This window comes from Ylistrum balloti, unplaced genomic scaffold, assembly GCF_031769215.1.
Source record: "Ylistrum balloti isolate Yb309-2 unplaced genomic scaffold, AGI_CSIRO_Ybal_v1 Utg369568, whole genome shotgun sequence".
Taxonomy (NCBI): Eukaryota; Metazoa; Mollusca; class Bivalvia; order Pectinida; family Pectinidae; genus Ylistrum; species Ylistrum balloti.
In genome coordinates, this window is record NW_026781865.1 from 635,337 (window position 1) to 651,662 (window position 16,326).

The 16,326-nt window shown below is 35.2% G+C and overlaps 1 protein-coding gene across 1 annotated transcript in view; it reads left to right on the forward strand.

Moving 5' to 3' along the window:
- Positions 1-16,326, forward strand: part of LOC132560870 (tRNA (guanine-N(7)-)-methyltransferase non-catalytic subunit wdr4-like) — a 153,606-nt gene that overhangs the window by 33,067 nt on the left and 104,213 nt on the right. Inside the window, exon 3 of the mRNA XM_060225610.1 lies at positions 360-518. Within this exon, the coding sequence (XP_060081593.1) occupies positions 360-518 (159 nt within the window). The remainder of the gene's footprint in view (positions 1-359; positions 519-16,326) is intronic.

A 16,326-nucleotide genomic window follows, 5' to 3' on the forward strand; every position in this document is an offset into this window, starting at 1 on the left:
TCGTATTTTGTGGTTTAAGGTGGTGGTTGTGGGGAAGGTGGGGGGGAGGGAGAGGATTATAGATTTGTATATAGGAAAACGATCGTAACCTTGGTAGATCTATACTGTTGTATAATCCCTGTAGAATACAAGCAGAAAAGACATCAATATTTTTGTGGTGAAATTATTGACTTTACAAGTAGATGGTCTGTGAAATGATGTTTCTCTGCTGTTCTGGTCGCTAGAAGCTAGTTGAGATTCAGTCAATTTTATTGATGGATCCTTCGCTGTTTTCCTACACTACACTATAGCCTATAATGTAGGCCATTGGTCTGCCATCCTTCCAGTTCTGTCACAGGATTACTGTCTCTTTGTTACAGGGATGAAGATGCAATTGAGAAGAAAGCGCCTTCCAAAAATGAGGAGCATATCTTGGCTACAAGCATCTCCCCTTCAGGCCGGTACCTGGCTGTATGTGACAACGTAAAACAGCTCCATCTATATGACGCCAAGACTGAATGGACCCGCCACAGCAGAAGGTTAGTACAGTAACACGACTAGGCATTGTTCCCTTTATTTACATACAATATCATATGGCTTTGTCCATGACGATATCGCTTCGTTTGTGCCAGAGTCCCTGGACTTGGGTCGCCCCATCGCTAAACAATACTGCTTTGTTAACACATATAGCCATATCAAAGAGTGGCATCCTTGAGCTCCAGTTTTGCCCCGGAAGCAGAGAGAAGCTGAAACCATGGCTGCATTGCCTGTACTCAGTGGACCGCGAAATGTGTAATAACATTGTGGTATTGGACATAGCTAGCTCCACTCACAATAAGTACATATTAACACCAGTCAAGCGTTTACTTAATGATGCTCCTTTGAACAGCTTGAACAGCGGAAAAGTCACCTGCTATTTAAAGATCACTGGGCTTTGTATTTACCAGCTGGGTGGACTGATGAGTGCATACTGATGTATACATGTTATACTGCCTACCTGGAAAAATGTGTCATTTTAAATTGAGACAGAATAGTTGTTATTCAAATACATCTCTGTCTCGTGTCAATCAAACAATGGCTGTTTGAGAGTTAGCAATCATCATGCATTATATAAGTATTGCGATTTGTTGAATTTGTGGAATAAATTACTTGTCTCGAGCAGTTGATTATCTGACAGTGTCTATTGTGTCATTAACATGTGTAATGATGAGCTGACACATACACCACCTACTCATTACCGCTGATGTTTGCCATGTTTCAAATTAACCAGATACATAGTTGTTGTATGGGGGAGGGGGGCTGATAATGTTGTAAAAGGTCTTGGTAAGACATGTAAATGATAACATGGCTGGTAAACAAGATGTGATACTTTGTGTGATATAGTCTATAGTCCTGGAACATGTGACTGTGTGTGATATAGTCCTGGAACATGTGACTGTGTGTGATATAGTCCTGGAACATGTGACTGTGTGTGTGATATAGTCCTGGAACATGTGACTGTGTGTGTGATATAGTCCTGGTAAATGTGACTGTGTGTGATATAGACCTGGAACATGTGACTGTTTGTGTGATATAGTCCTGGAACATGTGACTGTGTGTGTGTGTGTGTGATATAGTCCTGGAACATGTGACTGTGTGTGATATAGTCCTAGAACGTGTGACTGTGTGTGATATAGTCCTGGAACATGTGACTGTGTGTGTGTGATATAGTCCTGGAACATGTGACTGTGTGTGATATAGTCCTGGAACATGTGACTGTGTGTGATATAGTCCTGGAACATGTGACTGTGTGTGTGATATAGTCCTGGAACATGTGACTGTGTGTGATATAGTCCTGGAACATGTGACTGTGTGTGTGATATAGTCCTGGAACATGTGACTGTGTGTGATATAGACCTGGAACATGTGGCTGTTTGTGATATAGTTCTGGAACATGTGACTGTGTGTGTGTGTGTGTGTGATATAGTCCTGGAACATGTGACTGTGTGTGTGTGTCCTGGAACATGTGACTGTGTGTGTGATATAGTCCTGGAACATGTGACTGTGTGTGATATAGTCCTGGAACATGTGACTGTTTGTGATATAGTCCTGGAACATGTGACTGTGTGTGTGATATAGTCCTGGAACATGTGACTGTTTGTGATATAGTCCTGGAACATGTGACTGTTTGTGATATAGTCCTGGAACATGTGACTGTTTATGATATAGTCCTGGAACACGTGACTGTTTGTGATATAGTCCAGGAACATGTGACTGTTTGTAATATAGTCCTTGAACATGTGACTGTGTGTGATATAGTCCTGGAACATGTGACTGTGTGTGTGTGTGTGATATAGTCCTGGAACACGTGACTGTTTGTGATATAGTCCTGGAACATGTGACTGTGTGTGTGTGTGTGTGATATAGTCCTGGAACATGTGACTGTTTGTGATATAGTCCTTGAACATGTGACTGTGTGTGATATAGTCCTGGAACATGTGACTGTGTGTGATATAGTCCTGGAACATGTGACTGTGTGTGATATAGTCCTGTGTGTGTGTGTGTGATATACACATGTGACTGTGTGTGATATAGTCCTGGAACACTGTGTGTGTGTGTGACTGTGTGTGTGTGTGTGTGTGTGTGATATAGTCCTGGAACACGTGACTGTTTGTGATATAGTCCTGGAACATGTGACTGTGTGTGTGTGTGTGTGTGTGATATAGTCCTGGAACACGTGACTGTTTGTGATATAGTCCTTGAACATGTGATTTGAAGAATGATTGATGATTGTCTTTTAAAGATTGATTTAGGAATGTTTTATGCAGAATGATAGAGGTATGCCTTATGAAAAGAGATTGAGGAATGTGTTTGAAAGAAATTTGAGGAGCGTCTTGTAAAATTTTATGAAAGTCTGAGACATCACATAGAGACAGGAAGAGTCACAGAGACATCAACCGGGTAACCAATGAACAAACCAACTGACCAATCAAGGTAGCTGACCTCTTGTCATTTATTTGTATATCTAGAATCACACACATGATGTTGAAAAATTAGAAAATGCAAACTGACAAATTAATATTTACTTATCTCAAAATCAATCTAGACACACCAGATAACCTGTGCCTTTACTACTCAACAGATGTCAGTAGATTTAGCTGAAACTGAAGTGGATCGCTTGTAATGAAAAACCAACGCTTGAGGCAGGAAATTTGATATTTACCTGCAAATTTCATTAAATTTTCAATAAGGTATATGATTCTATGAGTGGTACCTATGTATGTTGTCCTGTGTCTACTTCCGTTGACAGGAAGAGATTTTACACTCTGCAGGATTAATTTCCACGATAAACTCTATGTGGGTTTCTGTCAGAAAATATGATCTCCAATGCACAGCGTCGTTATTACTAGAAAAATGGGAAGTGTATTGCAGGATTATCTAAAAATATCTCAAACTGTACTTGGTGTAACCTTGTAAACAATTTACTGGATGTCTGTATAATTTTCGTTGAATAGGTCCAATGTTAGTCATTTTTCTGGGAGTAACAGTAGACTTTACTAATCTTGGGCTTTGTTAATTTGTATATTATATTTGATTTATGGCATATATATAACTACATAGATAAGATTATCTTTTTTTTGTTTATTTTAATTGGATAAAATTGTGAAGTCCTACATGTTACGTGCTGCTGGATAATTAACTGCTCCTGACTTGAACAGATAATTTGGCTAGCATGTCAAGAATACTTATTAAATTTAATTTACAGAATAGCTGGTTACTTTCATGGGGATGAGATCTTTGCTATCTCGTGGTACATTAAAATGATTGTGATTATTTAGTCTGTGAGATAAATGAGACACATGCATATAAGATGTTCTTTTACATTCACTGTGCGAAATTTCAATTTATAAAATACATTTCATTCCTTTTAAAGAAAAAATTGCAGAATTTCTCTGTGTGAAATTACCAGCCAAACAGTAGTTTATTTGTAAGCCGGACTTTCCGGAGAAAAACCACCAACCTATTTTAGTGTCTGAGGACTGTCCCATGAAGGCCTTGAACCTACAACCCAAAGGTGGAGGGCAATTGACAAAGACGGTCAGACCCCTCAAACACTCCACCAGTGCGTACCCCTCCACATTTCTATGTATTGCACAATTAATAAGTAGAACTTTCAACAAAATAACAAAAATACAGCATAAATTGAAATACATAAAAAAAATGAACACCACTTACAGTAATGGAAATGTTGAGACAAGCAATGATTTTATTATTGGATTGGAAAATCTACAATTAAAGTAAAATTGAGTCTGTGTGAAATCTTAAAGATAATTGAATAAAACGAAAACTGTTTTTTTTCTGTGATGTGGTCATCAAAAATCATGGAAGCCAACTTTACCTGCTATTCCAGTCAAGGTCTAGAACCATGGCAACCAAAGTTTTCCTGATAATCAAGTCAAGATTAACAACCATGGTAACCAAACATTTTCTGATAATCTAGTCCGGTTTCAGAAACGTGGCAACCAAGATTTACCTATTAATCCAGTCAGGGTTCAGAATCATGGCAACCAAGATTTACCTATTAATCCAGTCAGGGTCCAGAACCATGGCAACCAAGATTTACCTATTAATCCAGTCAGGGTCCAGAACCATGGCAACCAAACTTTACCTATTAATCCAGTCAGGGTTCAGAATCATGGCAACCAAGATTTACCTATTAATCCAGTCAGGGTTCAGAATCATGGCAACCAAGATTTACCTATTAATCCAGTCAGGGTTCAGAATCATGGCAACCAAACTTTACCTATTAATCCAGTCAGGGTCCAGAACCATGGCAACCAAACTTTACCTATTAATCCAGTCAGGGTCCAGAACCATGGCAACCAAACTTTACCTATTAATCCAGTCAGGGTTCAGAATCATGGCAACCAAGATTTACCTATTAATCCAGTCAGGGTTCAGAACCATGGCAACTAAACTTTACCTATTAATCCAGTCAGGGTTCAGAACCATGGCAACCATAGTTTTTCTGATAGTCCAGTCAGGGTTTACACCCACAGAAACCCAGCAATTCCTGCTAATCCAGTCAGGGTCAAGAACCATAGTAACTTTACTTTTCCATTTTATCCAGTCAAGGTCCACTTATTTTTTTGGTCCTACAATGTGATTAAGGTACAGATTATTTGTTTTGATAGTGTTTCTCATTATAAAGTGCTAGTTCTGTGTCTGACTGACATGTCATCATCAGACCACATCTGTTATTATTATATAAGTGAATATATGTTCTGTAAGTATTTGATTAATTATGCAGTCAAACTTTTTTACTTTGTCTTGTCTGATGTTGGTCTAAAAGGTTTAGCTTCAGGGAAAAACTCCTACATTTATGAATTAGGGACAAAATATTTGTTACTTTTGAAAACAAATTTCTAGTGATTCACAGCTCTATATTAAATTGTGCATGTTGTGGTACAATCCAGAAAACTTTTTTTTCTGTTCCTGTTTTTCATCTACAAACATTGAGCTACAGAAGTTAGATTTAGGAGGAAAGCCATCCAAATTTAAGAGATTTGAAATATATAGTATCAATTAATCCTATTTCTTTTTTCTCTGATCTCATTTAATTCAATTTCCTCCCCTATACTGTTACAATGACCGTATCAATCGTCCTGTACAAGTACGACTGAACTACAAACACGCAACTTGCATTGGTTGTCTCGTTCAATTTCAACACCAACCCTGTAAACCTGTCACTAAACATTTGTGCTTTTTGATAGTTGACATTGTCTTGGAAATTGAAACAATACCTTTTCATTGGTTGATTAGTCCATACCAAAAACCAAAATTAAAGAGGAAGCAAAGTTGGGAACATCTTTATTCAATAGTTGTTATCACAATTAGGAACTCTTTTGAATTGGAGGTAATTTTAGACATGTCACTGATGTAATCTCTAAAGAAACATGATGGCATGTATCAAACTACAGGTTGGTGTTTAACAATCTCAAAATTATCATATATTTTAAAGATAAATATATAATTCTAGCAGGAACAGGAGATTTAGACCAATGATGGAATGAATGGCTACCAAGTTCCTGAATATGAATGACCTTGACCCACTTTCAAGGTCACATGGGGTCAAATATGTTGAAATTTATAGACAAATTCTTCTTAATAACCAGAAGGGCCAGGGTGCTGATATTAGGCCTGTAGCATGGTGGAATGAAGAGCTATAGAGTTTGTTGATATGAATGACCTTGATTTGCTTTCAAAGTCACAGGGATAAAAATTCTTCACAATAACAGAAAGGCCCAGGGTACTTATATTTGGCTCGTAACATGTTGGGATGGAGGGCTACCAAGTTGTTTAAATTAATGACCTTGAAATAGCGTCAAGGTCACAGGGGTCAAATACATGAATATCTTCAAATGACTTCTTCTCAGTAACCAAAAGGCTGTGGGTATTGATATTAGGTGTGCTGCATGCTGGGATGAAGGGCTACCACTTTTAAGGTAACAGGGGTCAAGTGTATTAAAAAATCTTCGAACGGCTCCTTCTCAGTAAGGGAAATGCCAATGGTAATGAAATTGGGCTTTGAATATACTGGGGAAAATGGACTTCTAAGTTTCTTCAAATGGATGACCTTGGCCTACTTTCAAGGTCACATATGTCAAATGTATGAAAATCTACAACTTCTTCCCATTTGCTGAAAGACACCAGGGTACTGATATTGGACCTGTTGCATGCTAGGATGAAGCCTGACAAAGTTTGTGAAAATAAATCACCTTGACCTAAGTTCACATGGGTCAAAGGGGTCAAATATGTTAAAACCTTTAAACAACTTCTTCTCATGAACTAGAAGACCTAGAGGAATGATATTTGGCTGATATATATATATACACCAGGTGAGTGCTGTAGGCCCATTTGGCCTCTTATCTTGCAATCATGTTCACACATGTATCTAAATTATGTACAATATACAATGTGTGTCTAGTCTATGGTCTCAACAACTGTAGACATTCATAATCATTCAAATAAGTCTTCAAGACAAAATTATTTATAGTTTGCATTACGGTCTCCCACCAACTCAGTGGTAATCTGGATTGAATTCCCAGGAGTTTGTAGATACTTTCTAGATCATATGAAAATATTGTGATATTGTTTTGGTCAAAGCTTTGTATGTGACCACAAATAACACACATAACAGCTTTGTAATAAGTATTCAGATGATTCTATTGTCAGGGCATTTTTCGTCATAAATAAGTTGATGAAATAGATGTGTTAATGTCTAAAAATGATATATGATATATAAATATAATTATTGAATGTTATGACAATTATTTCATGGTTAAATGAATTCATTTAAGTTAGCCAAATAAAAAAATTGGATAAATACTTGAAATAATATTTAGAAAGTGCATTAGTAGCAGCCTGATTCCAATAGTGACTCCAATCCCAACTCCATAAAGACAAAAAAAACCAAGAAGCAAAGAAAAAAATCCCTATGTCCAACACTGCCCATCAACTCAAATTATAAAAAAGTGTAGTGGTGACGGTATGTTCCTCGCTTGCGGCCCAAGATGTATAGTTGGGCGGCAGAGTGCTGAGACCAATTTGTCCTGATTTGTTAAGTGTTGTCTGTGTCGCTAACTGGCTACCGTGAGTCTGTTGAAATCGTCGTATATTAATTAAGATCCAGGGGTTCTTTGTGTAAATATATTTCTTAAACTTCGGAAGAAATTTGTCTATTTAGTGAAGCAATAAAACAAACATTGCAATGAATTGCATAGAGTGGAACTGTCCTTTTGAGAGTTGTTGCGTAAATCCTGTAGGTGTATTTTCGGGATACGCGTAGTTTCAGAGACTTTGTCTCATCGCTGCTTTTCTCTTTGTTTTAATTAAGCCCTTATTGGCTGGAGATTTAAGATGTCAGTTGATCCTCATACCAATTACTTGGTTGTGCTTTAAAAATGCCTTGTCTGTCACGATATTGATCTGTGTCGGCCGAGGCAAATATCACACTTACCGTGCTATCTGGGCCTACTTGATTATAATTAGAATCAATTAAATTAATCTACTATGTGTGGGATGGATTTTGACATAAACATTTAAAGGGAGAAATGTTAACTTAAGCTATGATACTGAACTACAGTGGATAAAAGGTGAAAAATATTATTGTGTTGGAATAAGCCAACAAATCATTTAAAGATATGAATATTTATCAAAAGATAATTTAATGTAAGAGTATTGAAAAAAAGAACAGAATATATTAGGAAGTTTTTTCCTTATGAATACTTTTCAAATCTGAAGTTATACACTGTTGTTAATTAATACCAACTCTTCTGTTGAAAAGCAGTTCTGTCTGTTGAGGCTACATGCAGAATGCCCTAAACATTTTGATGTGTTCAATGAGACAATGAAGTCAGAATAGTTGTGTAAGATTGAATATTCATAGTGCATTTGAGTAGTCTGTTGCAGAACTTGACTTCTGAAAACCATTAATAAAAATGATGTCTGAATTCTACAAAGATAAAGGAAAAATTACTCTACGTAAAATAAAAGTTAAAGTTGTCTTTCAATGTTGACATTTTTGTAAAATATCATTTTTGGGATATCTTTAAAATCAGAATTAAAAAATTAAGACATTGAAGGCATACGTTTCTCAAGATGAGTTATTCTATAAATATACTATTGGTACCTGAAATATTTGAGGTCATCTAAGGTCACCATGGTAATGGTTTTAGGTTTTTTATTGGGAAGTCATGTTTTAACAAAAGTCTTGCCTGTGTGATAGAAAAGCAATGTGATTAACTAAACTATTATCAGCTCTCAGATATGGCCGTCAGACGCCAGCCCCACTAGGTACCAACAAAAACCTGATTAAAGCATTTTATTTGAACTGTTTGGTTACCAAGGGAACTGACCTTTCTCAGAGGTAACCTAGTGACGACCCCTGTGGCCAAGACATTCGTTATTTAACACCAGAATCACCCAAAATTATGGGATGTATACATTTTTCATCCGTCTAAGTCTGTAGCGCTTAGTAATAATACGTACTAAATTAGAAATGGCAACATCGCAGTTTAAAGATTGTTGACGACTCCAGGGCATATTGCATTGGCAGTTGTGATATTTTCTCATATGTCATGTGGTCTGTATGACCTGTATTTTTCAAATTGTATTTGCCTGGATTTACAGACTTGCTGTCATGCTGTGGTGTTGGCAAGGGATCGGGAGGGTTACTCATACAATTAAAGGTGTATAAAACCTCCAGGAATAGCTACCCACTGCCAGCACAACTTGGGCCTAATTTTTTTTCATCCGTGAAAACCACATTCACATTGATGTAGTTAGATCAATTTCAGTTGACAGAATGACAAAATTTGTGTGAGTGGCAGAGAAACATTGAAATGAGTCTTTGTCTTTATATACATATATATTTCAAGGTTAAATGTATATAAATACAAGGTCATACAAGGAAATCTATTTCATTGTAAATGTCTGAGGATATGCTGGTTTGTTATGGTTCAAACAGCTACAAAATGAAAATAGAAATTTTCATAAAGTTGAAAGAGAAGATTCTTGTGAAGTTGTATGATGTATTTGTAAATCAATGATAATTGAATAGGGAACTTATTTACTGTAGACTGTTGACCTACGAAAGGAAACAAAATTTTTCTCATCAGTTTTCAAATTGTTGAAGTAAATTATTGCAAGTTTCACTGCTGGAAAATAGCTAAAAAACAGATATTACATTATACATATTAAGGGGGAACAAAAGCTCGGTTTACTTATGTTGTTTGCTCACATGACCTTGAAAAGAATTACCTACACAAACATAAGTATGTTTAAAAACTACTGCCATATTTGATTTAGTTCAGTAATTTTTTCCTGCTTAACCTTGAAAATATCTGAGGTCTTGTTTTAAATAAGCAATTCTTTGTCTGAGATGTTGGTGTAAATTTAGGAACTTGACATCCGGAAGTGTATGTGACGACTTTTCTGTTTAAATTTACCACATTTACCTCTGGGTTTACTTTTTTTGCGTAGTTTAACTCATGCCTTGGAATTTTCTTTTCAATGTCATCTTTTCTATATAAATTTTATGACTTTTTTCACTCTGTATTAAAATTCTGACAATGAAGTGTTTTGTTATTTTTCTACATCAAAATGGTGATGAAGTTTTGCTGAAAGATTTCATTAAAATTATTAGTAAAGTTTAAGAGAATGATGACCACATTAAAACTAGTGAAGTTTCAGAGAATGATGACCACATTAAAACTAGTGATGAAGTTTTGGAGAATGATGATCACATTAAAACTAGTGAAGTTTCAGAGAATGATGACCACATTAAAACTAGTGAAGTTTCAGAGAATGATGACCACATTAAAACTAGTGAAGTTTCAGAGAATGATGACCACATTAAAACTAGTGATGAAGTTTTGGAGAATGATGATCACATTAAAACTAGTGAAGTTTCAGAGAATGATGACCACATTAAAACTAGTGATGAAGTTTAAGAGAATGATGACCACATTAAAACTAGTGAAGTTTCAGAGAATGATGACCACATTAAAACTAGTGAAGTTTCAGAGAATGATGACCACATTAAAACTAGTGAAGTTTCAGAGAATGATGACCACATTAAAACTGAAGTTTCAGAGAATGATGACCACATTAAAACTAGTGAAGTTTCAGAGAAGTGACTAGTGAAGTTTCAGAGAATGATGACCACATTAAAACTAGTGATGAAGTTTTAGAGAATAATGACCACATTAAAACTAGTGATGAAGTTTTAGAGAATGATGATCACATTAAAACTAGTGAAGTTTCAGAGAATGATGACCACATTAAAACTAGTGAAGTTTCAGAGAATGATGACCACATTAAAACTAGTGAAGTTTCAGAGAATGATGACCACATTAAAACTAGTGATGAAGTTTTAGAGAATGATGATCACATTAAAACTAGTGATGAAGTTTTGGAGAATGATGATCACATTAAAACTAGTGATGAAGTTTTAGAGAATGATGACCACATTAAAACTAGTGATGAAGTTTTAGAGAATGATGATCACATTAAAACTAGTGAAGTTTCAGAGAATGATGACCACATTAAAACTAGTGAAGTTTCAGAGAATGATGACCACATTAAAACTAGATGAAGTTTCAGAGAATGATGACCACATTAAAACTAGTGATGAAGTTTTGGAGAATGATGATCACATTAAAACTAGTGAAGTTTCAGAGAATGATGATCACATTAAAACTAGTGATGAAGTTTCAGAGAATGATGATCACATTAAAACTAGTGATGAAGTTTTAGAGAATGATGACCACATTAAAACTAGTGATGAAGTTTTAGAGAATGATGACCACATTAAAACTAGTGATGAAGTTTTGGAGAATGATGATCACATTAAAACTAGTGATGAAGTTTTAGAGAATGATGACCACATTAAAACTAGTGATGAAGTTTTGGAGAATGATGATCACATTAAAACTAGCGATGAAGTTTTAGAGAATGATGACCACATTAAAACTAGTGATGAAGTTTTAGAGAATGATGACCACATTAAAACTAGTGATGAAGTTTTAGAGAATGATGACCACATTAAAACTAGTGATGAAGTTTTGGAGAATGATGATTACATTAAAACTAGCGATGAAGTTTTAGAGAACGATGACCACATTAAAACTAGTGATGAAGTTTTAGAGAACGATGACCACATTAAAATTAGTGATGAAGTTTTAGAGAACGATGACCACATTAAAACTAGTGATGAAGTTTTAGAGAATGATGACCACATTAAAACTAGTGATGAAGTTTTAGAGAATGATGACCACATTAAAACTAGTGATGAAGTTTTAGAGAATGATGACCACATTAAAATTAGTGATGAAGTTTAAGAGAATGATGATCACATTAAAACTAGCGATGAAGTTTTAGAGAATGATGACCACATTAAAACTAGTGATGAAGTTTTAGAGAATGATGACCACATTAAAACTAGTGATGAAGTTTTAGAGAATGATGACCACATTAAAACTAGTGATGAAGTTTTGGAGAATGATGATTACATTAAAATTAGTGATGAAGTTTTAGAGAACGATGATCATATAGGATTTGCTCATAAATTGGTGATAAAGATTTGGGGTTTTATGTTTTATATTCAAGCTGGCGTAACCAGGATGATAAAAGTTTTGAAGATTTATAGATTGGGTCTCAAAATTGTTAAGGAAGACAACTTATTGAAATTGTAATATTATATTTTTATGATAAACTTACACAGTTGTTTATACTTGTTTAAGTATTGTGTAAGTAATTTTCATCTTGAATTAGGACAATGAGTTCTGAATGTGTTGTACCCATGAAATGTATCACGCATGCTATTTCTTGTCATAGCATCGTAAAATTAATATACTGTGTGGTTTGGTGTAATGTATCGATATAGAATTTACTGTGTTTCTGGAGTGTGAACTTCTTACCAAACCAGTTGGACTTCCATCGTTGAACTTGCTACAGGTCATTAAATACAGATATTGATTTTTTAAATGTACTAACAAAAATCTTCAGTGAAGCATATAAAAAGGTTAAATGCTATTGATATTAATGAGATTGATGTGATATTAAACTGTCTCGTCAGGTTTTTTTTCTTTAGTCCCAATAAATTCTGTAGGACAATTCAACATTTTTATCGTAGTTGTTAATTTACCGTATTTTCATTGATTAGATCACTGAATTGTTATGAGTTGAAATAAATGTTGGGAATGTCATGCCAGGAAAAAAACTGGAGCTGTTTAGAAAGGGATTTCGTGACTGATGTTAGTATTCCGTGGACAGGACTTGAGTACAAGCTGTTGCTGAGATACATCTCTAATAACCTAGTACAATCACGTCATTCAGGTGTGCTACAGCTCTACAATAACTCACCGCCATTTTATCTTGGCAAGATGTTGCCACAGAAATTTGAGACTTTAGATATGATATGTATTTCTTTGTATAAGGACATTAAGCATGAATTTTCTAATAAAGATGGAAATGTTTTATTTTTCTTCTATCAATTACAGAACAGAATTTTTTGAAATGTGCTTAAATCCTAGATTTACTGTTGGTGTGGAGGTACAGTGTCATATGAATTATTCTGTTTTGTTATACCTGACTGAATCTGTGGGCTGTTGTGGTTATGAATCTTTTAAAACTATTGTTATCTCAGAGTTGTAGATTCTTCCCAAAAACATGTTTTGACATGCTGTTTTAAGTCTGCTGTGCTTCTTTTAATGCTTAGATCAAGATTTACTTTTCACTAAGGAAACCAGGATTCTATTCCTTAATTGGTCTTGAGAAATTGTTGGGTCACCTGCATATTTTAATAGGTCATCTGACCCAGAGAGATGAATTGTAGCCTTTATGTTTTGTCCATTATCATACACTATTTGTAAACATTTCACGTTTCAGACTTCTGCTCAAGGTGAACCTTTGCGGTTTAGCTGAAACTTGAACAGAATGGTCCTGAGATGGTCCCAACCAAATCTGAAATAAAGATAATCATCATGATTGCATTTTCGAGAGACACATTTTTAACTTCTTCAGCTTCACCAGTGCAAATGAGCCAAAAAGAGGGAGCAATATTAATATGAAGGAAATTTAGGGTGACAAAATGTTGTTATATTTTAGTCAGAAGTTAGATGGGGCTGTCATGCTTGATAAGATTACTGTGGAACCATGCTCTTCCTGCATAACACAATTGTTAACCAGCAGAATTTAGTTGAAAATTGACTGATATCACCTTTCTGGACAGTTCTAATCAAGTGTTGTTCTTCTGTTTTTTAGCAGATTGACCTAATCAGTGATAGAAACTGAAACTTTGTGGGAATGTTTAAATGTCATTGTTATCTTATATATGCAGTATCCTTATATCTTAGGAAGTACTGTAATCTCATTCTCAAATTTCCTATCTCTTGGTCCCCAGTTGTGTCTTTTTGCATTTTGGGACAAATTAAAAAAAAAAAAAAAAAAAACGAGAAAAAAGAATTGATGGGCAATCATCTTTTCTTTGAAAGTTGAAATTGATTGTTGTAATTTCTTAAGGAGAGAAATTCATAAATTGCATATAATGGAGATCAAAAGAAAAGAAAGATTCACGTTTTAAAGAACAAATGAAGGTCATACAATGGTGTGTGTAAAGATCCCAGGGGATTTCTTGGTCCCAAATAACTTAATGAAAACTTGCTCAGAGCAAATTCAACATACATTGTTGAAACTTGTAGTTGTTTTGATAATAACTGTATCACCTACTGCCACTTTGTGTATGGTGCCAGGGTGTTAATTGTAAAGTCAGATGACCATTCAGCCACATGGCATTCTCCAGCTTCCACCTGTATCTAAATACAATTTGAGTTTTCATCCATGGATAGACCAGAAACATAAGTGTATTAAAGTATATAAAATGGATTGATCTGCTTCAACATTTTCTGTCTATTTGCATCGTATACAAATGGAAATATATTTTGTTGTTTTTAATTGTATGCTTCCTCAATTTTTATTCAATGTAAATTATGGCACTTGTCCAAAACATTTAATTTTTTCAAAAAATCTGATTAATTGAATATTTATACCATAATACATGTTGTCATTCTCTGCCCATGTGTTTGGAAACAGAATGTCACCTGCTGGTAAAACCATACTGGATGGAACCTGATATTGATCATTAATCATGCAGTATTTCCTGGTTCTAGGCAGGTAGTATTACAGAACATAGAGATAGTTCGAGTCCATGTACAAACAGGTGGATAAAGAGTCACTTTTCATGTGCATATCCCTATAACTGTAGTGACGACATATGTCTTAAGCACCGGTGTATTTTCATAGTCAGGGACACGGTGATACATGTCATACATACTAGTGTACCTTTATAGTCAGTTACAAGAGTGACACATGTCTTACATACTAGTGTATCATTATAGTCAGGGACACAGTGACACATGTCTTACACACTAGTGTACCTTTATCGCCAGAGACACAGAGACACATGTCTTACATACTAGTGTATCTTTATAGTCAGGGACACAGTGTGACACATGTCTTACACACTAGTGTACCTTTATAGCCAGGGACACAGAGACACATGTCTTACATACTAGTGTACCTTTATAGTCAGTTACAGAGTGACACATGTCTTACATATTGATGTATCTTTATAGTCAGGAACACAGTGACACATGTCTTACATACTGATATATCTTTATAGCCAGGAACACAGTGACACATGTCTTACACACTAGTGTACCTTTATAGTCAGGGACACTTTGACACATGTCTTACATACTAGTGTACCTTTATAGTTAGTTACAGAGTGACACATGTCTTACATATTGATGTATCTTTATAGTCAGAGACACAGTGACACATGTCTCACTCATTGTTGTATTTCATAGTCTGAGAAATATGGAAGCAATACAGTGTTTCATAATTTTTTATTAGCCAATGAAAGCTGTTGAGAAGATAACAATTTTATTCAACAGCTTATGTCATTTTAAGAATTTACTTGGTGAAATGCATGTTGAAGAAACATGTTTTTATCCTTTACCAATAAGTTTCAGTAGTTAAAGCCTCTGAGTATCATCTGATTTCATCCTTAGACATATATTGTGTTTGGTTGCTGTATTTTTCACCATTTTGAGGCATTGTCTTCTTGTAGTCACTGTTGACTACCTTACTGTACAACATACTGGAGGCCCGTCACATGCCAGCCAGAGCAATTAGAGTAATATGTCTTGCCCATGGACACAACCACATCAGTGCAAAGTGGTGAATTTCTCAGCTCCTAGAGAAACACAAATTGCCACGGAAGAGAGCATCAAGCTACACGCCTCAGATCTTTACTTAAAGTTACATAGTCCAACGCTCTAGTTGACTGAGCTATCACATCCGCTTGACTTGGTGTATGATTAAACTAAATGTTTGTGTCAAAATGAAATCTTCAATAATGAAAAATGAAGATAATAGAAAATTGTGTAACTTAAGAAATACCATAAGGTGGCAGTGGATTTGAAGCAAGATCTCTCCTCATCTGACAACCAGTTTTCCTTTTTTAATGGTGATAAGTTCATATTTGATGTTACACCCACCTTTGTCTATTTCGGTTTAGTATAATTATTTTAGGCATAAATATACTGTTTTTTCAATATAGACTGTTTGCTGACCAGTGTGACACCTTGCTAAGCCCCACTCACTACACCTGTGCCTGTTTACTGTAAACCCCTGTGATGTGGTCAAGTTATTCAAATTGTCATTTGCTTCAATACCTATATATATATTTTAGACTCGCTGAATTTTGAGTGCGTCTTGACGTAGAATATTTCCGAATCGAAA